The following is a 23072-nucleotide window of genomic DNA, read 5'->3' on the forward strand; positions in this document are numbered from 1 at the left end:
ATGAAACCAATCCCCCAACTCGAATCTGACGGCGTCTCTACGCTGAGTGGCAGAGCAACGGCTCGAACGTGCGCGCATGCGCAGTGATAAGTCCCTGCCCCGCAAGACAACCTCGGGTAAGAGATAGGGAATTTTAATCCATTTGCCACATTGTGCAATTATATCATTTATAAACATCAATCAGCCAAGATCCACTATTGCATATTGCGTTCTGTATTCATCTGTGTTGTATTGTTTGTTTATGGTGTTTTTTTTTTTTAAACAATGTCATTATATCCGTACCGTATAATATGAATATGGTATGTTGTCCATTTTGTTACATTAAAAAAAGAAAAAAAAAAAAAAAAAAAAAAAAAAATATATATATATATATATATATATATATATATATATATATATATATATATATACACATGATTTTGTAATCAGAATCATACGTACGGTGTTTTTCCATATCATTGTATTTCTCTGGTTATACGGGGAGTGGGAAGAGCGCATGCTCTTTGTTGCATAACGTGAAAATGACCATTATTGTATTAAATAAGAAATGTTGTATTATTTTTGTTGCAACGGCATGCAAATGCATTAACCAATTAATATGCATGAATTATAAACAAGTCGCTCCGCCATTTTGATGTTAAAATGCAAAGGTTTCATTTAAATATGTTAATTGTAGAATGCGGGATGAATAATTTAAATTAGTTATAGAAACTGCAAGTGGCTACAAACAGAAAGGCTACATAAAACGTCCGTCTGTTACGTTTTCTTCAGTGCATTGTACTGCAACAGCATTAAATTCATGAGAGCTATAATCTCACTTTATTCTTCAGAACAATACAAGCAAAATGCATCTGAACAAACCTGTATAAAGTGATTTAAATTTGCAAACTCAAATATAAGATTATATATTACCCCCCCCCCCCCAAAAAAAAAAACTATATCTGCCACTGTCTATAGATTTAAAATATATGTTAAATCATAAATAAAAAGTCTCATTTTGATGTAAATGTTGACAACTGATAGATGTATTAATATTTATGTTAAGTCACAGCTTATCAATAGTGCAAATCTACATATTTTTATAATGAGATATCTCATAAAATAAAATAAAATACTTTGTTTGCTTCTGTTTTAAAGGTAAAAATAGGTTAATAGTAATATTTAAACTAAAAACTAACAGCACCAAAACAAAGCATATCTTTAATTCAAAACATATTGGTGACAAAAGTAACCAGTGTTTCATTGGAGCCTGCACACTGTACATTTCATACAGTGGTGCAGTGACTTAAATCATATTAGATTTAAATTCTTGCACATCTGGATGTGCGAGGCATTGTTCCCCAATATAGATTTAAAGCAGTGCAGCAACTTTTGAATGTGTTCAATTGTTTTGGGCTCAAGTTTGGGGTCACTTCCAATTCCATTTCAACTCCCAATTGCCATTCCAATTCCTGTTCCCTTTTAACAACTGCCAGCACATCATAGATCAAAATTGCAATTAGCAGTATTTAAACTGAAGTAACTTGTTTGTCAATTAAATTGGCTTCAAATGATGGAATTGGAATTGGAATTGGAAATGGTTTTAAAAAGGAATTGGAATTGTAAACAGGAATGTATTTATTTTTCTCCACCCTGTACAGTTTCTGAACACCTGCAATTAGTCATTATGTCACAGATGTTAAAGCCAAGCTGTGAAATCAGCTTAGAGAAGTTATCACTGCAACCCATGTGGGATCGTTTGGGGATATCTCTGTATGACCTGTTTTTCAGTTGGACTGTGCAACAGCAGCTTGTGAGGACATGAGCGGGAACGTCGGTGTCGAGGTGCTGGTGGTGGGCGGAGCCAGCCCCCCCGCTGACGCCAACGCGCCCCTTGTAGCCAATGAAAGCTCGGTGCCGAAGACACGCCCCCAGACCACTGCCTTTATTCTCCCAGGTATATTTTAGTCTAAATATTTGCATCTATTGGGAAGAGTGCAGGTCATATGTTACTGTGTGATAACTCTAAACATCACAGCGTTTCCACACAAAGACATGTTTGGGTTCTGGTAGATGGTGCAAGTCCAGGTTCTCCTCTGGATCTGTTGAGCCCTTCTCTTCTCTAAATGGTGCGTTCCTTTTTGATGATGTCCGTCTAACCCCTCAGCCACCAGCTCCCCTCTAAGTCTGGAAGTGTGGAATGGGGAACGGCCAAGAGTTGCTATGGAGATGCCAAAGGTGGGCGGAGCTGGGGAGCCGATGACCTCCACTCTGACCCCTCAGGTGGGCGGTGCCTGCAGCGTGGTCCATGTTTTGGAGTGGAAGGAGGGCGTCGCCGTGCTCCCAGGCAGTAACCTAAAGGTATGTAAGCAATAAGAAGCCCAATACCAGCTCTTCAACTCACTCCATATCATAGAAGAAACATCAGCACCAATATAAGATGTTGTGTTGTGTGCATACACTAAAAGACTGCCATGTTCCACCTTAGTGTTTGCTTATTGATTGAGATGAACAGTATTCAGCACCCTGTATATATGAAAAGTGTAGTTCTCCCATGGTTCTCTTATGAATTTACCTTAGCTTAGCAAGGTTTTCCATATTTTGAAAGGCTTTATAATGCTTTCACAATGCTCTTCATTATGCTTTTGCTACTTTACTCAGTACACAGAGCAGAGTTAGGGAGGATGTCACCACGCTGAAGCCTTCTTTAAGTGAGCAGCCATTTGTTAGAACTGAGCTGCTCAGGTGTTTGAAGTCCCTCCTTCTGTTGTCCAGTTCCAGATGAGTGACTTTGGCACTCTGCAGGTTGTGAGTGACAGGAAGGCCCCTGTCCTCGAGCCAAGCACAGAAGGGCCTGCTGGGAAGGAGGTGGAGACAGACAGAGTCCCAGGACAGAGCTCAGGTAAGGGAGGCTGCATTGTCATCTCACTGTCAAAAACCTTGCATTGTGTAGTGCATAAGCATTTCCACAGAATACCACAGAACCCAGCCAGCATGCTTTTTAAAAGTGTGTCACCATGTTGCACTCATGCAGCTTCTAGAGCATGTCGCAATTTGTCCTGACCTACTTGATGTTTACAGGCAGCCAGGGTAGTTTTAGTTGCTATTAAGAATCTGCCATGAGGGTTATCTCTGAGATCTTCCACTCTTTAAACTCTTAATCAAATTGGCAGTCATCATAGGTTTTTCTTGTAGGAGCTGCATCTCCAAAATGGTTGTATGGTTTGTTTCCAAACTGCTGTAAGTACTTACCCTTGATATAAAGATTTGGAGGCAGGTCCCATTAAAATAAGAATGGTGCACATTTTTTTCTTTCTTTATAAAATCCTATAATTTAATCGTTGCAGAACGGGCAAATAGATTTTCTTTGTATCCTACGAAATGGCGAAGTAAGTGAATCCAGTTTGTTGTGATATGGGGGGAATTTTCAGGTTTTTTTTTGTGCATTCTTTCCAAATAATTTGGCAATTGTATTGTAACATACAGTAGAAGGAGACTAATCAAGCTTGTGTGACACTGCATCCTCACCCCCTTTAGTAGATGGTATCTCCCTCACTGCTGTGATTCCTCCTGCAGGAAAGCCGGTTGAACTCACTGAGGAGGACTCGCCGGGGGGGAATGTTGGTCTCTGTGCAGGCTGGAGCCCGGGCGGGGAGAAGGGGTGCGTGGATGAGCTGCGGAGAGAGCCGCTCACAGACAGGTAAAAGAGGAATAATATACACTGCCAATTAACACTTGTGTTCAAAGCTTAGCATTTTGCTCCCGAAGTTTATTACAAATGTTCTTGTAATTATTGCACGTGCACGTGTGTCAGGCAGCACTCTAACTAATGCCTGTGCTTGTCGCAGGTCAGCAGGCCTGGATATTGCCACGGTGGCCCAGGTGTCTGTGTTGAACCCCGAGGATCTGAAGCCAGTGAAGAAGAGGAAGAGGAAGGAGTACCTGAGCCAATCGGATGAGGAGTCAGAGATGGAGTCTATGGTAGGTAGGCCGGTAGACGGTGTGGGGCGGAGGGGAGAACGACACAAGGAAGACAGGCCAACCACAACCAATTTATCACTCTAGCAAATATGAGGCCGGGTATAGACCTGATAATGTTCCCTTTATTGCAATGTAATGGAACCCTACCCACGTCATTTTAGAAACACTGTTTAAACTAGATATGGAGAAGGGTCTTCAAAATTGATCCAATGAGAGGATGAACTGTGTCAGTTTATTTTCTGGGAGTTGGGGAATGTAAGAGTGGAATTAGCCGAGGCCGAGGGAATGGATTTAGTGTGTAATCTTCATTATGTTATAATCCCCTCTCTGTGTGCCCAGGAGGAGAGGGGGGAGAGTCTGAAGGTGCTGGAAGTGAACCAGTCCGACTGTGGGCTGCTAGGGGACAGGAGACATAACAGGACAGGTATGCAGGTCTGATCTGGATCGAATGCTGAGCTGGATTATGCAGAGCAGAGAGAAAAAGACATTAGTATTTAATATTTAGTGCTACTGGAAATGGGAGCTGTTGCGAATGCCTTGGTGGTATGATCAATCAAAAATGAAAACAGTACCTGCGTAAATGGTTTCATGACATGTGTTCATTGAACTGCGCTATAAAACAGGGAAATAACACTATAATGTATTTTGGATTGCATCTACCCCTTGGAATGCACCAGAACCCATATCATCAGGTGACTCGAAAATATCCTTATGAACACATGGGGGTTAGAAAGGAACACTTTTGTTGGGCGAAGCCCTGTATTAACGTGACCCGTGTGGCGTTTTGTGTTTGTAGTCCCTGGGGAGGTGAAGAAGGAGGCGTGGACTTGGTCGTTGTATCTGGAGGAACAGAAGGCCGTGGCTGCCCCTCTTAAGCTCTTCCAGGAGGTATCAGCTCTGAAGGGACCCAACAATTAAAGAAATCCTCCCTCAGAGGCAGTGTTGTGCACTATGCTATTGATTTAGGTTATGGGAAGTGTGTATTTTGATTTTTTAATACTTTGTTTGCAAGGGGTGCGGGGATACTAATTGAAGAGACTTATGGGCAGTGAGAAAATAATCACGATTTTATTGAAGTATTTTGCTCTGTATCGACCCTTATAAAAGGTTCCCATAGTAAAAGCATAGCAAAGTGTATTCGGATAGTGAAAGCATGGAAAGCATTGTAAAGCCCAGAGAGTTAAAGCATATTAAAAAACAAACCATGCTAACCTATGGTATATGAATAGTACAACCATGGGGAAAGCATAGGGAAACATCACAGTGCAAATTTACTGTGGTAAACATTTATAAGAGACATATAAATGGAGTAGGAGTTTTGAGCATATGTGAACTGCAAACGATTCCACAGATTGAACATGTTGAGTAATGTTCAGAACAACTGCACCCCCCCCCCCCCTTTAATGTGCCTTAATAACCTTGTTAATGTGGGGTCTGCTGGTTCACAGTGCCAGAGCATCCCCCAGGCAAAGAACAGCTTCAGAGTGGGGATGAAGTTAGAGGGGATCGACCCCCAGCACCCCTCCATGTACTTCGTCCTCACAGTGACTGAGGTAACACACGCACACACACACTGTCTCACACACACACACACGCACGCACACACACTGTCTCACACACACACACGCTCACACTCACACACACACTGTCTCACACACACACACGCTCACACACACAAGCACACACACACACACACACACACACACAGACACTCTCTCTCTGTCTCTCTCTCTCTCTCTCTCTCTCTCTCACACACACACACACTCACTGCTATTGCATGGAATTGTTTCACTTGCAGTGTTGAGTTGTTGCTCCAGTGGCCCTGCTTGGGGCTCAATTCTCCCCCTTCTCCCTCTCCCTCTCCCAGGTGTGCGGGTATCGGATGCGGCTGCACTTTGACGGCTACTCCGAGTGCCATGATTTCTGGGTAAACGCCAACAGTCCGGACATCCATCCGGCCGGCTGGTGCGAGAAGACTGAGCACAAACTCTACACCCCAAAAGGTCAGAGGGCAGAGGGTAAGCAGAGTTATTTGCACAGTGTGAATGGTTAAATGATACCGTGTTTATCAGTTACCATTCTTTAACACCTGCGAGGCTGTGGGTTACAGTCAGGCACGATGCCTGCTGTTTGGCTCTGGGCTTCTCTCAAGCCTCCAAAAGGACACATCTCTCACACTTACCTGCAGGGTGTAAAGAAGAGGAGTTCTCCTGGGCCAGCTACCTGAGACTGACCAAGGCACAGGTGGCCCCACGGGAGCTGTTTGCCAGTCCAGGCGGGGTAAGCTTATTTCTTTTTTGGCTGTTGTCTGTAACTCTGGAAGCTGTTTCTTGAATCCAGTTTCAGTTTCCTAGTCTTTGCTGTGCTCATAACCTGAAGCTTCCTCCCCCTCTCAGACGGAGACCTCCTGCAGTTTTCAGGTGGGGATGAAGCTGGAGGCCGTCGACCGCATGAACCCCTCCCTCATCTGCGTCGCCACGGTGACCGATGTGGTGGACAAACGCTTCCTGGTTCACTTCGACAACTGGGATGACACTTACGACTACTGGTGAGGAACATCAACGCTCCCCCTGCTGCATGTAGCAGGGGAATGTGTGTTTGGAAGATAAGTGTGTGTGTTCTGCTGTGACCGAATCTTCTCTCTCTCTATACTAGGTGTGATGAGACCAGTCCATACATCCACCCTGTTGGCTGGTGCCAGGAACGGGGACGTCCCCTCACCCCACCACAAGGCAAGTGGCATCCATGCTGCCAGTCGCGTGCAGCCATGAAAAGGCATTGGCACAGGCTATCTGAACAGAACACCACATCCACACTTTTCCCAAGTACAAATCGTGTTTCTTCACATTTGTTTCACAGATTACCCAGATCCCGATAACTTTTCCTGGGAGAAGTACCTGAAGGATACTGGCTCTACCGCTGTCCCAGCGCATTGTTTCAAAATGGTTAGTACTGGAACCACAAACTGGGACAAATAAGCTGAATAAATGTCTTCCTTTTCTGCGAACATGACCCAGAAGTTGTGTCTGTATTTCTGAGCTTTGTATGGTCACATATACATTGTGCATTGTAAGATTAGCCTGTTTTTATCCTGTGTGTGTGATAGAAGGATATGGATGGCGGGGACGCTCTTGTGGCGTGTCACGTGGAAGCATGGTCTTGTCGTGGTCTTCTCTAACAGCGACTGTCCTGTCTGTGTTTCCCAGCGCCCTCAGCATGGGTTCCAGGTCAACCTGAAGCTGGAGGTCGTGGACAAGCGCAACCCCTCCCTCATTCGCGTGGCCACCGTGGAAGACATTGACGAGTACAGGATTAAGGTAAACCGTTCTCAGTGAGGATTGGAACACCTACAGCATAATGAGAACATTCACACAAGATACCTCTGTGCATAATCACGCTGCGCAACTTTCTGTACCACAGTACTCTCTGAATGAATAAATTGTTCCAGTGAAAGAGAAGCGTTACCCCGGCCGTGACCTATCCCAATCCCCACAGATCCACTTCGACGGCTGGAACCACATGTACGATTACTGGATTGACTCGGACAGCCCCGACATCCACCCTGCAGGCTGGTGTGAGAGAACTGGGCACCCCCTGAAAACGCCCCTCCGTGAGTCAAATACACAGCAACCCGGTACAGGCTAACACATACCCTCTCTCTGCATGAACCATTCACAGCACACCAGCAAACCTCCAGAGCAGCTAGCCTGTGTACATTTCAAGCAGGCTGCTTTTTTGCAGTTTGCAAAACAATATCGCAGCTTACTATTATATGTTTACTTGCTTAAACAGAAATATAGAACACGTTTCAGAAATCTTTTAAGAAGCAACTCCGGTATAAAAGGACCAAAGAATAAATCATTTACTGTATTCGTAATTTTGTTTTTTGTTGTTGTTTTAGTTTTTTTTTGCCAGGATGCTTTGATTTTGATGTTCTTTTATTTCATTTAAAATGTTTATACCAGAATAGCACAATTTAGTTCAACCATCTTGTTTGAAAGTTCTGAAAACAAGGGCAACGTTACAAAACATTCGAATCATCCCTGAATCATTCCCAACAGTGAAATGCAGGAGTATGCAACCTCTGACACGCTTTCTGTATGATGTCACGTGTTGTTTGCGTGTGCAGGCCCCCGGGACACCTTGGCGTCGGGACAAGGTGGCTGCGCCTCTCTCGCCTGTAAAGGGATCAGCCATTCCCGACCCAAGTACAGCTTCAACCACAGGTCAGTGGCTGCATTGTCCACAGGGAGGCGCTCCTCTCCCACATGCACGGCCCTTTACACTGTACATATTTTACTATCACATAGCCTTTTCTTTTTGTGTATTAAGATGCAGGCTTCCGTCCCCAGTGCCAGCATTCTCGTTCTCTTCTTTGAGAATTGTAGACACACTGTGTTTTCCTCCACAGAAAGTGCCCCACCCCAGGCTGTGACGGCTCTGGTCATGTGACCGGGCGCTTCACAGCACACCACTGCCTATCGGGCTGCCCGCTGGCGGAGCGGAACCAGGGCCGGCTCAAGACTGAGCTCTCTGACACCGAGGGCCCCGGGGCCAAGCGTAACCTGCTCGTCTTCGGCCAGCGCAGCAAGACGTCCCGGCACCACGGCAGGTAACAATGTCCCAGGACTGGTGGTGTGTCTGTTACCTGGATCTGTAGCGTGTGGACCGCCTTTGTATTGAAAGGTGCTATGATTTTCTTTTGTGCGAGAGACAGAGTTACTCCAGTGCAAACTGAGGATCGTTTTTCCCTCTAAAGCACACCAGGGGGCAGCTTTGAGCTCTCGAGGAGGTGTGAGCCGAAAGTCTAACACATGGTACCTCTCTCGTTCCAGGATAGGCCGTCCGCCCAAGTGCAGGAAGAGCCAGCAGAGAGCCTATCAGAGTGAGTAGATGCCACTCCCCCTCAGGCAGACAAAATCATGTTCCATTAAAAGTAACACATTACCAGCTGTACTTATTAGAATCAATAAGAACATAATATTGAGTACTTTATAGGTGCTTCAGTACAACAGGGTACCAGTTTACAAAACACCCTAAACAAATGATAACTTCAAATGAATAAGGGATAAACTCATTTTATACTGTTATTAATGCCGCCTTATTCTTGTGTGGTTCCATTTTCTTTGGTCTTAATCTTTGCAATTGTCTGTTTGCTCTATGGGAATGTTTCAATCGTGACGTGCTGCTGTCGGTAAGGGGTCTCTCTCTCCTGTCCCTTGCTGTCTCTCTCTCCTGTCCCTTGCTGTCTCTCTCTCCTGTCCCTTGCTGTCTCTCTCTCCTGTCCCTTGCTGTCTCTCTCCTGTCCCTTGCTGTCTCTCTCTCCTGTCCCTTGCTGTCTCTCTCTCCTGTCCCTTGCTGTCTCTCTCTCCTGTCCCTTGCTGTCTCTCTCTCCTGTTCCTTGCTGTCTCTCACTGTTCTCACTGTGGTCCTGTCTCAGGTATGTCAGCGGAGGTCATGCACCCGTCCCTCTTCATGTCTGCCCTGTCTGCGCACCCCGACCGCACCCTCTCACTCTGCTGGGAGCAGCACTGCAAGCTGCTGCCCGGGGTGGCTGGCATCCACGCCAGCAACGTGGCAACCTGGAGCGTGGAGGAGGTGAGAGAGGCATCGGCACTCCCAATCTGGGACTGTCGCTAAAACATCTACACTTGAATCATCTCTTCCTTTACAGTAGCGTTGCACATACTGTGAATAAATATCCTGCAGGGAATATATATGTGTTGCTGACACACCTTGTCGTTGTTATGCTGCTTTTACACATGATATCATTTTATTGGCGCAGGTTTCCAGTTTTGTCCAGAATCTCACGGGTTGTGACGAGCAAGCCCGGGTTTTCAAAGACGAGGTGAGAAAAGTCATTTTATTTAACTTTTGCTGCATTTGAAGCAATTGCAGTTTGGTACTACCAAGCCCAGTACAGAATGTTTTAATATACTGATGTCAGATGGGACTTGTTCTAGATAATATTGGCACTAGTGAAAGCAGTTTACACAGTGCTGATTCACAAATAGTCCATGCATGCCTAATATTGTACTAAAACAACACAAACTCACAGTGTGCTTATCTAGGTGTGATGTTTAATTTAGCACGGTTTGCTTTATAGACATTGCAGTAATGGGGCTGTATTTACCTTCAGATTCTTATGCAATCTTTAGCAAAGTGGCCTGATTGTGGTACTATTATAACATCTGAGAAATAAAGAGGTAGTGACAGAAATGAATAGGGTGCCGTGCATTTTGAATTGGGGAACCCTGGCAATGTTGCTTTGTAAAAGCTGCCTGATGGCATCTCTCATCAGATGATCGACGGCGAGGCGTTCCTCTTGCTGACACAGACAGACATTGTGAAGATCATGAGCATCAAGCTGGGCCCGGCTCTCAAGATCTACAACGCCATTCTGGTGTTCAAGAGCACCGATGACAGCCTTAAGTGATGCCCTCCCCCAGCTCTCCCAACACACCCCCCTCCACCCGCAGGCTTTTCTATGTGTGCCAATCTGCAGAAGCATCCCTGTAAATATGCTTTCAATGAGCACACCCCTCAGAGAGGTGCAAGGGGGTCCTGTATGTGCCAATGCTTTCAAATTAGTTCCAGAAGCCAGTGTCGTTACTGTCTGTACAGATCAGAAACAGTGAAGAAAGAATGCTGACCGACACATGCTACCCTTTTTGTAGCATTCCTAATACAGAACTTCCCATGAAACTCAAACAGTGTTCTGTTTACAATAAACTCAACACATTTAGAATTCCATGGATTCTTGCTTTAGTGTCTACTAAACAATAATTATTATTGTTTCCATATTTTCATATAGATAGCCTGGGTCCTGTTAATCAAAGCTGTCAGTGCAACTCCTACTTTTGTTAGATAAACGTGTTTGAACTTTGATAACTCAACATGACCAGTAATTGCACAGACAGCTTGAGTTTATTCTAAACCAATTTCAATGACTCCATTTGTAAATGTAGAGAATTCGTTTTTCAAAATGGTTATGAGCAAGGATGCAGTGCTGTGTAATGTGCATTGTAAATATAACACCATTTTTTGGAGGTCACAGTGATGTGTACAACATTTGTGAGCCTACCTAACTAATGCATTACCACAGCGGGCCACCAGAGGGCGGTGTCATTAGGAAACTTGCTTGCAATGACTCTCTGATGGGTATGGTCTGCCATGTAGATAAGTAGTCGGTCAGTCAGTCTTTCAAGCCATCATACAATAAATGTTCTGAATGTGACTGCTCTGCTCGCCTGTATTTTTTATTAAATCACTACTGTCTTTTCAGAAAGCTGTTGTATATTTTTTTGTGATAATGGTGACTGAAAAGTGGGCCAGCTTCCTCCCTGACCGGAGCTCAACCAACTGTTGGAGGTGTGACCAGAACATGCATGAAAACAAGACCTCAAAAAGGACTTCACAGGAACAGTGCTGAGTCACTCAAATAACCTTTCAAGTTCCGTTAGGCATGACCTTAACAGAAATTCCCTTTACTGAAAATAAATGTGTAACAGCTTTGAAATGGGTTTCTTAACTAAAAAGAACCAATATCTTGCCATTACATTACATAAACCAAAGTCACACAAAACAGACTACAATTGACCATGTGTTCCATTAACAGAAGGAAATAGGCGAAAATTCCAACCCACCAAAGCAAACAATGACAGGAACAGATTTCAAAAGAACCAGCCACTACCAGAAAACACAAGCGCCAGCAGGATACAAACAGCACCACTCAACCGCTGGCCATGAGACCGAAACAAAGTGAGAATCCTGGAATGAGCCCCCCGCCACAGACTGCATCGAGAGACCTGCCCAAAGGTCACTTACCACAGTCATCACAACCACACAACTACCAGACCACCAACTGTGCTCACAGCATTGGACGTTCTTGTGCTGTTTTCCATTGTGTTGCTTTTTAACATCAACAGGATGTAAACTAATATTATGTGTCACAATCTGTAATCCACCGATCTACACAGTGCATACTGTATATAGAGTTAATTTCTGACGATTACAGCATTTGAAGACTGGGATGGACTCCCATTGCGTAGCAGTTTGGATCCATTCCCGTTTTTACTGGGAGTTTAAGAAGACACACTCAAGCTCTTAGCAAAACCTGGAATGGGTGAAACTGCTATGCACTAGGAAACTTATTTCCTTCCCTGTGAAGATATTGTTGGGGAAGAGCCCAGTGGAATTTGACTGTATAGTTCATTACATATCGGTCTCCCTGGCCCTCCAGCAGCAGTAAGTAAACAGCACAGGGTTGCCAATTGTCAACAAAATGACCTTCCACAACAAAAGATAAGTCCTATCAGAAACAGGGTTTATGAGGGTGTGAGGGAGTGGTTCTCTCAGATAAACCATTCAATTCGCTGTTTACCGGTATGTGTTTGTGCTTTACCTGCCTATCTGGTTTTAATTTACTGAGCTACAGAAGGTACAAAGTCTCAGAAACAGAGCACAGCATAAAAAATAATACCAAGAGAATGAAGGCAATCAAAACTAAATGTCCCTGGCATTGCGCCCATCTTTGGGTCCTGTCAAGTTATCCCTAAACTAACCAGCACCCCCACAGTGATGGAGTGCACATAAATGACTAGGTAACAGAATGGCATGGACAAGAATACGAATCTGTATTCTTCTGAAGCAAAGATGAGGGCACATAGGGATATAGCAGAGTTATATATTTCTCAACAAACATTTTGACTAGAGGTCTTTCTCAATGTCTTCTCAATGTTTGTCACCAAATTTCACAAGCTTCTTTTGGTATTGCTACCAGTGAGTGTTTTGTAGTTCTGGATGAAATACAGTTGATTCAGGATTAGCATGCCATGGTGAATGATTTACCTGCAGTTAAGGTATTAGCTAAGAACAAGCTGACCTTCAGCAGGTATTGACTAGAGGGCACTAGTGGTGCAGAACAGCAGAGCAGGAGTGTCAATGCAAGAAAGGAATTACCTGGGTCTGTCCTGAGAGACATTACATTATACACAGTGCTGGCTCGTCTAGGCAAAGGGGGTGAGTGTTTCACATTGACTGTGCTTGTGAAAAGCACTACCTTTACCATTGTAAATTTGCACTGTAATTTTGCAGTTTTCCCATTCTTTTCCTATAGTTATACGATGCATTTAACATGGTTTACCACCGTTTGCCATGGTTTGTAATGTGCATTACCATACCTCTCTGGGTTTTACCTATGCTTACCATGTGTTATTACTCTTTGCTATGCTTCTGTAAGGATTTATAAAGGGTACTGGCAAGATTTAAACAAGTTTTGTTGGTTTTGAGTCCTTTTTATTGAACTGGGAAAATCCAGGTGTGTGCGTATTATTGTCTGCTAATCAGGGTTCTATTGCATACCAAAGGGTAGTAAAACAAAATGCATTTTATTGATGAGTTAGATAGACAGGCATTTCTGCTAGTGCCTTCATCAGTATCCACAGAGTACCAAGGTCAGCCGTCTGAGGTAATGGTGCATACAAATATTTCATCTGTCTGCCGTTAAACTGTTTTACTTGTAACTTTCTAAAATGTAACCATTTATTTCAATATAATACAATGCATTTGCCGTACAAGGCATAAGAAGTGCTTCCCTCAGCTCTGCCTTGATGACAGTATCACACTTCTTGGCTCCCTCTAGTGGATTCAGCAGGAACAAGCTTGGGTTACCAAGGAGAGCGAACATGTCTGGTCCTCTCAAACCAGACCAGTCTCATGCTTCTTATCTAGCATGCTCGTCAGGCTGCGAATACACAGAGAGGTTTAAGTAGCATGCTGTGCAAGATGACGCTTGGTGACATTTCTACAGCGGAACATTGCTGAGGCAGCAATTGCAAAAGATTTTTCCAAGTCGATAACATCAAGGTGTATCTCAAAGCTTGCAAAAAGCTATAGATTCCCATGAAGTTAACAGAGAGGTTCAGATTGTTGGTGCGGATCAGGGATAACAGAGTGCTCTGCTCAGTCTGCTTCACAGCAGACTAGGTAACCCAGTTTAGTTTCAACATCTACAGTCGGTTTCTTGTTTCAAGGTGATGGGGGGGGGGGGGGGGGGGAAGAGAGAGAAGTAGCAGGAAATAGGTGTCAAATATATGGTACCTCCATATAAATGAATGCTATAGTATTCTACAGTAATGGTTAACAACACTGTCGTTTACTGCAGTATACAATATGGAATGTGCAGGGTGATATTATAAATATAGGGTTCTGCCAGTTCTATAGAATACAGAATATAGAGGGGTCCTGCTATACAATTAGTTTATTTTGTACTCTGGGTTACAGTTACATACTTACACAGAATAAAAGCAGGACTGCAATACATACACCTGAAGACACAGTAATTCCACATGGTGCAATCCAGCTGCTGGATTTAATGTTGCAGCTGAAGATAAATTTGCAGGGGCTTTGCAAAGTTGTGAAACATTTTTGAAATTGATGTCGAAATGTTCATTTAAATCTGCAGTTTGCACAATACACAAAAGTTGTCTTGAGTGGTGCTTGCTGGTTGCACCCAGGTTAGTATCATACAGTACAGTACCCTACAGTACAAGAACACTCTGTCTCTCGCGCGCTGTCTCGCTTTGTTTTTTGGTAAATATTTTGCTGTCAGCTGACAAATGTTGTCATATAAAGCAGAGGACCCAGCAGAAGGTAATAATTATCTGTAACTTTAAAACCAAACGACTTGAGTAATAGAAGCGCAGGGCGGTCACAGCGTGTGATGTGGTGTAGTTGAGGAGTCAGTAGTCCAGAGATTTTTAGCAAGTTGCTGAGTGACCGAGCTGGACAGCTGGGATGAAGCGGTAGGCTCGTGCTCGCCATTACGGTGTTGGAACCGAGACGTGGATTTGGTTTGAACATTTATTTCACAGTTTGAATTGTTCTACTCAAGCTGTGCTGCACCCAGGTATGCAATGTGACTTGTTATCACTTTCAAATGTACGATACTTTTCATTATTTTTTTATTATTATACATTGTAATAGTTTAGTACTGGTTTTATTTCATTGGTTGCCCCAAACTTTTCACTTAAAACCAAATATCCCTAATCTTAACCTAATCATTACTAAAAAATAATGTTATTACTAATCTATTTATAGTGGTTTAAATAAGGGAAAATGGCTTTAATTTGCACAGTTGTGTATGGGGTTTAACAGCTTTCTTTTGCAACCTTCTTGCACAGTTATGCGTTCCTTCTGAAAGGTTGCAAAGCTGTCTGTTAAAAAAAATAACAATTGCCTACAGCTGAATAGCATTAATGAGGCGGAAACTAGTCAAGTAATTAATTAATGATAAGTCAAACACTCGATTTTGCGTCCGAATCAGTTTTCTGACGACGGAGCTAGAGACTGTTTTACCAGATTAAATAGGGGTTAGCCCTAACTCCTCTAATCTTGATACAATAGTTTGTTGTGAGCGGTGTTTTGGAAACAGTAAACTGACAGTATGGAGCTGAACGGCTGTTTCCCGTGCCCGCTGCAAGTCGCTGAGATTCTGACAGGTTTCTTTTTAATCCTATCTGTTTAAACACGCGCTGCACTGCAGTGTCATTGTTTTTTTTTTCATAACTGTGTACTGTTATAAGGTATCGGTATCGGACTGACCTTAATGTGCTAGGGGGGTTAAACTGTATACAGTAGGTTAATGGTGTTTTTTTTTCTGCCTGTAGCTTGACATTTCCAGTTAGGAATATTCAACACACGTATTACTTATAAATTAATATTAAATGCATCTTCTAGCTGAATGTTATTGTATTTTATTTTTATTTTACAGGGTATATAAAGAAGAAGAAAGACGCAATTCAGGAAATTGTTAAGAAATCTAAAGAAAAGATATGCACTTAGTAAGTTTATTGTTGTTGTTGTTATTAGTTGCATTTCTGTAGCGGAAGTCAGTATATAAAGGGTTAATGATATGGGAGCCAGTCTCCCCACAGCATAAACCAGGTTCTTTACACAATCATGTGGCTTGTGTTACATAAGTTATGTAAAGCTGGATTTGGCTCTGCAAACAACTACTTCAGCACAGTAACAAGACCATAAAGCTTCCTATCACAGAGCTCAAACAGTGATCATTTCACTATTGGTGTGTGGCTGTTTTTTATTGTATTATTATTTATTTATTTATTTATTTTATTTTTTGTAAAGTTCTGACGCCGCCTCTCTTTTGGAAATGGATTGGACAAAAAACATGGCCAACCATAACCAGGTAAGTGTGTTTTTCTGTTGTTGCTTGGTGTGGACTTGTGAAAGGCTGATAGTTGACACCACTGAAGATTGAAAACCTCTCTGTATTGCCCCTCTAACATGCCTGGTCTACCACGCCCTACCTTAGGGGTGTTTTTTTTTAAATGACAGCAATATATTGAATTCTGCAAAAGGTGCCTACGTTTTACACAGTGATAAGCAACCCCTCTAAAGCTGCGTCACTCTGCATAATGGCAATGCATTTCTCTTCCAGCCACGGTCACCAACCACAAGCGATATTAACCTGGGACCTTCAGCCAATCCCAAGTAAGTGCTCTGCTTTCAAGAGGTGGTTTTGTGTGACACGGGTGACATTCCGTTGATGTCGGGTTACTCCTCTAAGCAGACTGAGGAAAGTGGCCTAAACTACGTGACAGTGCGCCTCGTTTACACAACTTTAAACTTTCCTTTTTTTTGTTGTTGCTGTGTTTAAAGTTAGATAATGATGAAACATAAGACTGTACAATACTCCAAACCCTCTGTGGAATAAGCAGAGAAAGATTTCATGGACGCTATTTTAAATGAACAAAACACACTAATTTAACCCCCCAAAAAAGCCATTAATAAAGCAGGACTGTGTTTCCAGGTTTATTTACAATGTCTACACGGCTCTCGTGCAAGAAAATGCATTCCAGTCTCCGAAAAGAAGAATAAACACAAGTCTGAATTGACTTGTAAACATAACAATCTAAACATCCTCAAAAACATCAACATTTACTATAAACATCTGACAAATGTGACCTTGCTGTGGTAGGTGTATACCCAGACCTCTAGCAGTCTGGCAACTAAAACAATCTGGCCCACTGCTTTTACAAACAACTCCACTCCGAAATGCCCGACCTGCGTAGCACACACTCTGTTTAAAGTCGGTTTTGGTGAGCAGGACTGCCAACCTGACAGCTCGGTTGGCAGGTGCTTCCTTGTCCGAGACTGAGCCAGGATAATTGAAACGACTTGCAGATGGTTATCCTATGCCCCGTTGACTGTGTTTTGGCAGGTGTTTCTCGTGTTTTCGTTGGCGCCAGTGTCTTGTAACAATAGCATCTTCCTCTGTGACGTCCACGGCAGGGTCCGTGCCTACTGTAAATGCAGGCTTGTTTGTTTAGTTTAACCTCATTGTCTGCTGGTGTCCTTGCAGTGTCAGGGTAGATAAGAGCTTTCCATGATTATTTCAAAGGCCAAACAGAGAAGGAAATAAATCGATCCCTTGAATTCTTTGCTATTCATTGTATGAAAGATGCACTCATGGTGGTATACTTGTGCAGTAACCCTTTGCTTCCCAATGCAATTGACTGACAGAGGCACAGTGAATAAGCAGCTATTTTTATTCTTGAAAGTAATGCAATACAACATAAATTGACAAGAGACTGGAAATGTGTGGGTTCTTATTTCATACTACTTGTATCTTTTTTCATTGCCTCTTTCAGTGCCAAACCTACAGACTTTGACTTCTTGACAGTTATTGGAAAAGGGAGCTATGGAAAAGTATGTTCATTTCTTTTTTTAATACAATTACATTGGAAGGGCATCTCTTTGTGCACCATGTGGACTGCACCAGCTGTAACAACTGTAGCGTTGCATGCAGTCCTGGGTTTCAGAATTACTCATGAACTATATTACTAGAGACTTGGGAAGGCGTATTCCTACTGTGCAGATTAAGTAGCTTACTCCTAGTGCCTGGCCATTTAATAATACACATAAACAAGGGGATCTCTGAAACCCAAGAGTGGGTGCAGGAATAGTCCCAGTTTCCAACCTTTTCTGTAGTAGATGTTGCTGCACAAATTGTCCAGTTTTATTGATTACAAAATTGGTCACCTCAAAACTAAGATTCTAGAGGGTATTGGAATCACCAGGGGGCGAGTTCCCAATCTTGAGATTTTTCATTGACATTTGCATTTTAATTTGTACAGTTCAGTGTATACGTTTCAAAACCTTCGCACTGTCCTCCAGGTGCTGCTTGCGAAACGCAAATCAGACGGCAGGTTTTATGCTGTGAAAGTCCTGCAGAAGAAAACAGTACTAAAAAAGAAAGAGGTGAGACCGCGTTATTCTGACGTTCATAGATGCCGTAATTTTTTAGAGCTGAAAAAGTAAAGTGCTTTTGTGATGGTTTTCAGCAAAAGAACATCATGGCTGAGCGCAGTGTGCTGCTGAAGAGCCTGAAGCACCCGTTCCTGGTGGGGCTGCACTACTCCTTCCAGACCCCAGAGAAGCTCTACTTCGTCCTGGACTATGTCAATGGAGGAGAGGTATGGTACCAACACTCGGAGGGTCCATGGAGCCTTGGCCCACTGCACCGCTCCCAACTGGAAGACTTCAGTCTTGCACCCTTGGAGAGTTGTTTGAGGGAGTCGTGGTCGTGCTAAGAAATTTACAAAAACAAACTAATCTCAGTCATATTGTTTGTTCACACATCAGCTTTTTTATTTGGTATGTACACAGAGGAAAAACACACGTGCAGTACCTTAAAAACAGGAGCTGGTGATTTGCATGGCCCTCTCCTGCCTCTCACTGTCACTCTTCCTTCTCTCCCAGCTGTTCTTTCACCTGCAGAGGGAACGATGTTTCCTGGAGCCCCGTGCGCGATTCTACGCAGCAGAGCTTGCCAGCGCTATAGGTTACCTGCACTCCCTCAATGTTGTCTACAGGTGAGTCCTGCATTAAGGTTCTTGTTAGTCACGTATCCAATATAAAACAATAGAGGTTCAGTAATGATCCTGGCATTCATAATTGCATGTAATTGCAACTATGAATGCCAGGATCTAAAACTCTCCACTATTTGTTTAGTGGAGCAGAGTTTGGAGCCCACCCCCTCTTTAGCTAATTGATCAACCAGACTACCGGTCTATCATCTTTTATAGCCACTAGGTCATGCTGCCTCCCTTACAACTATCGCTCCATGTTGTATGTATTCCCTTCTGTTTTCTCACTGGTTTACTTCTGTTTCAGAGACCTAAAGCCAGAGAACATCCTGCTGGATTCTCAGGTAAGCCCTTGCCAGGTTCAAACGGAATAAAAATCATGCCTAACGTCTCTGAACCTCGCACAGACCTTGACCAGGAAAATCGTTGTTTAATTTTTGAACCCGCTGGCTGGGCTGCCCCAAGTTTTGTAGCGATGGGAGGTGACTGAATTGTTTAGTGGTTCTTGAATTGCTTTTTTCCCTTGTGTGTTCCAGGGCCATATTGTGCTGACTGATTTTGGCCTCTGTAAAGAAGGAATAGACCCCAAAGCCACCACCTCCACCTTCTGTGGCACTCCAGAGGTGAGATCTGGGTTCTTTCAAACTTCAGAACAAAGGGAGAAGTTACGAACAAGAGGAGACCATTCAGCCCATCGCTGCTCATTAACTTACATAGACATTGTGCTTTTATATATTTTGTCGCACAAGCAAGTTGCGGAAATGGTAGGAATAGAACTGTTTGTTATAATATCGAACCTCTCCATGCAGGGTCTCTAAACAAGAATCTATCGATTTTGTCATTACAATTGCAATCCATCAAACTTCAAAAACATTTAACTACATCCACCAATGACTTCAATTGGAAGTGCCATGAGGCATTTAAAGAAAGTGGTGGGATTGATGGGAGAAGACAGAGTTGGGAGTGTAACTGAGGGTCTTCTCCTTATATCGTGTCCACAGTATCTGGCCCCAGAAGTGTTGAAGAAGCAGCCCTATGATCGCACCGTGGACTGGTGGTGTCTGGGCGCTGTGCTCTACGAGATGCTGTATGGGCTGGTGAGTTCACCATTTTGGACTGCTGCTTCTCTAATGATCTCTAATTTCCAGCACCTTTTCTTGGTCCAAATTGAGACTTCCATTCGAAACGGGCCGCATACACATTGCTGCTAAAGGATCCTCACTTAACCATCATTCAGCTTTACTCGCTGGTAATACACATTGAACTTCCAGTGCAGTGCAAGCCTATGCGATAACATATTCCTTCTGGCTGTTAAAGTGCTGTGTATGTGTGTGCGCTGTTCCAGCCCCCGTTCTACAGTCGTGACGTTACAGAGATGTACGACAACATCCTGCACAAAAAGCTGGAGCTCCGGGGGGGCAAGACCGTGGCGGCCTGTGACATCTTGAAGGGGCTCCTGCAGAAGGACCAGCACCACCGCCTGGGGGCCACTGCGGACTTTGTGAGTCATTCTGCGTCCAGATTTTTTTGCTCCATTTCAAAGTTTGCACTATTCCTTGTTTTATTAATTTTATTTATTTATTATCCAAAAAGGATGACATTAGTGCGTGTAAGTGCCTAAAGTGTGGTTTTGGACACATTACATTTTTAATTGTAAATGTTTTCAATTATTTTCTCCATTGCTTTATGTGGGGTGAGGGGTGGCATCCTCATATGAGGTCATCATGCATTTGTGTCTTCATGTAAAGACCATCCCCATATCCGGTCACCATGTATGAAGGGTGATGAGCAGTTACACTCAAGTGTTCTCTCAATATGGCCATCAGTTTCAATAAACCGTTTAAGTAGTGTTTGTGTTTTTTCAGTTAGTGCTGAAAGAGTTGTTGGTATTATGTTGTATTTCAATGACTCAAGTTTCCTGTCCTTCATCTTCAATACATGAATACTTTCATTTTTTTTAAAGAAAATCTGTATTCCTTTCAGTTGGAGATTAAAAGCCATGTGTTTTTCTCGCCTATAAACTGGGACGACCTGTATCACAAGAGAATCACTCCACCATACAACCCCAATGTGGTGAGTAGCTGCTGCTGTTGTCAAGGGTATTATATTAATAGTTCTTAACATGGTTGCGTGGTTTGAATAGTGTACCTGCCTCCCTACTTCTTGTAATCCCTCCTCTCTTCCAGAACGGCCCGGCTGACCTCCGACACTGTGACCCCGAGTTCACCAGTGAGGCGGTGCCAAATTCCTTGGGGCGCACCCCTGATCTGACCTCGGGCTTGTCCTCCAGCATCTCCAATGCCTTCAAAGGCTTCTCCTACGCCCCCAGTGACGACGCCTTCCCCCTCTAAAACCAGAGCTCAGACTTTCTTCCAAATTTTTTTTTTGGATCATGGTTTTATAAGGGACTCTCATTCTTGTTCTGTATTTATAACTTTGTATAATAGAACACGAAGGGATTACTGTAAATATGTGATCGTAAACATCAGACAGCAGATTCTGACGGCTGAAGTGTTGAATACAGTGCTTGTGAAAAGTTCTAGATTGATGGCCGTGGACATTTTTATTTAGCCACAGAACAGGTACAGCAAAGGGAGCCTTGGTAATGAGATCCCCTTCTCCCATATGCACGGCATGGCACGGCACCACTGCCAAATGCTTTAATCTCCTCTTTTAAGGTCAGAGAAACTCTATTAGGAACTGGACTGAGACCTTTGGAACTTATTCACACAAACCTCAACCCCCTTTTAGGTGGAGAGAGTTTCTATCACTGCCAGCTGGTATGAAAGACTTCATACCCAGTCCATTGCTGATCACAGTGAGCCACCGACATACCTATCTATTATTATTGTATGTATATCTATCTCTATCTATCTATCTCTATCTATCTATCTATCTATCTATCTATCTATCTGTCTTTATCTGTCTCCTTCAGTCACTGTGTGCACAATTGTACCTTAAGTTTCCTATCTATGTATCAATTTTATAATGCATTTCGAAGTTCTGGCAGGGCAACTGTTTGAAATTTCTAAAGATTAAATAAAAAATATTGTGACATATATAACTGCTGGTATCACAGACTGTGATTAACTAATGTTGGACTACTGTAAACTTGGGTAAGGTAGTCTGGGATTAGTGCTAATGGGGGTGTGTGTGTGAAACTAGCAGATGCAAGACAATGTAAAACAGACAGGGGTGTGTGGTAATGTGGGCATCTGAACCACTGAGCAGCACGGACAGCACTCCAGGCCAAAGAGCAAGGGGTGTAAAGCCACTGATGGTACCAGGGACATTTGTATGAAGCAAGAAATCAGTGTTAGAGGTGGTGGTGGGATTTAGAAGAATTATTTAGCCATTATGCAGTTACTCTTATGTACAACTTGATTAAAAATTAATAAAGCTGACTATTAATAGCTGTGTTGCATGCCTCTTATTGTCCGGAAGGCTTCTTGCTCCAGTACAGTACACGTTAATGATTAACACCAAGGGGTATTGGAGACTTCTTAAAGGAGCCCAGAGCAGACTCAGAGTGACTCAGCCCTTCATACTGCTCTAGCTCCTTGCAGTTTACAGGCATCGCTGCTGAAAGAACCATTTTTTGCAGTCCTGGTTTTAAACCTGCCTTCACATTGGTTCCATCATGGGTTTATATAGCGATCTGCTCAACCGTTGCAGCTGCTGCACTGCTTCAAGTCACATGACTGCTGATGTGGTTTTCCAGTTTGGCCCCATTTGGTCTGGGGGGGGGGAAAAAAATGACACAGAAATGCCCCACAACACAGAGCCTGGTTTCCATAGAGCCACATGCACGCCATAGAACAAGCATAGGATTGATGATGTGAGTCCACAGCCTGGCTACCTGCTGGAGTGGGTGTGTGTCTGCCTGAATCTCTGATAAAACCTGGATCATGGTGTGATGCAAAAACACTTGTAGAGTCCATGCTGTCTTCAGGCTCTGAAAAACAAAATGTTGTCATGTGCAATAAGTCATGACAAAAATGCTTTTGCTATAGTAATTACTAGGAAACACGGAAACATTTTAATAAGTATCACATACAATGTTAGTGTTGTGTTGTACTGTACTGGACTATGAAAAATGTGGAATGATAACACTCCAAACCAGCTAGTGGCGCTTTCTGGGAGGAAAATAATGCTTTGTGGGGAGCGCCTGGTCTTTATCCAACATATTTGGCGAATCCCATAATCGTACCACCCCTATTG

General features: G+C 43.3%; 2 protein-coding genes across 9 annotated transcripts; both read left to right on the forward strand.

The window, feature by feature from the left end:
- The first annotated feature begins 84 nt into the window (after positions 1-84).
- On the forward strand, positions 85-11248 carry LOC117428965 (lethal(3)malignant brain tumor-like protein 1). Of its 6 annotated transcripts, none has more exons than XM_034048036.3 (22): positions 85-116; positions 1771-1936; positions 2147-2340; positions 2755-2881; positions 3556-3679; positions 3828-3960; positions 4300-4384; positions 4757-4848; positions 5409-5513; positions 5828-5978; positions 6149-6240; positions 6357-6508; positions 6616-6692; positions 6820-6905; positions 7167-7277; positions 7456-7594; positions 8090-8186; positions 8372-8572; positions 8796-8845; positions 9401-9558; positions 9746-9808; positions 10262-11248. In XM_034048036.3, exons 2-22 carry the CDS (start codon positions 1801-1803, stop codon positions 10394-10396), a joined length of 2508 nt encoding a protein of 835 aa, XP_033903927.3. In that variant the 5' UTR covers positions 85-116; positions 1771-1800; the 3' UTR covers positions 10397-11248. The 6 variants fall into 6 exon arrangements, with proteins under 6 accessions (XP_033903927.3, XP_033903943.3, XP_033903935.3 ...); XM_034048052.3 differs by having other exon boundaries at positions 7456-7570; XM_034048044.3 differs by having other exon boundaries at positions 5828-5963.
- A 1531-nt stretch (positions 11249-12779) lies between these two features.
- Positions 12780-22264, forward strand: LOC131702086 (serine/threonine-protein kinase Sgk2-like). 3 transcript variants are annotated; one of them, XM_059003840.1, is made up of 14 exons: positions 12780-12981; positions 15734-15803; positions 16108-16168; positions 16421-16473; positions 17634-17691; positions 18160-18243; positions 18327-18458; positions 18745-18857; positions 19159-19195; positions 19388-19474; positions 19853-19948; positions 20197-20352; positions 20835-20924; positions 21038-22264. In XM_059003840.1, the coding sequence occupies exons 3-14, from the start codon at positions 16133-16135 to the stop codon at positions 21200-21202; spliced, it is 1107 nt and encodes a 368-aa protein (XP_058859823.1). In that variant the 5' UTR covers positions 12780-12981; positions 15734-15803; positions 16108-16132; the 3' UTR covers positions 21203-22264. The 3 variants fall into 3 exon arrangements, with proteins under 3 accessions (XP_058859823.1, XP_058859822.1, XP_058859821.1); XM_059003839.1 differs by lacking the exon at positions 12780-12981 and adding an exon at positions 14623-14869; XM_059003838.1 differs by lacking the exon at positions 12780-12981 and adding an exon at positions 15257-15461.
- Positions 22265-23072: the final 808 nt, after the last annotated feature.

This window comes from Acipenser ruthenus, chromosome 29 (assembly GCF_902713425.1).
Source record: "Acipenser ruthenus chromosome 29, fAciRut3.2 maternal haplotype, whole genome shotgun sequence".
In the NCBI taxonomy this organism is placed as follows: domain Eukaryota; kingdom Metazoa; phylum Chordata; class Actinopteri; order Acipenseriformes; family Acipenseridae; genus Acipenser; species Acipenser ruthenus.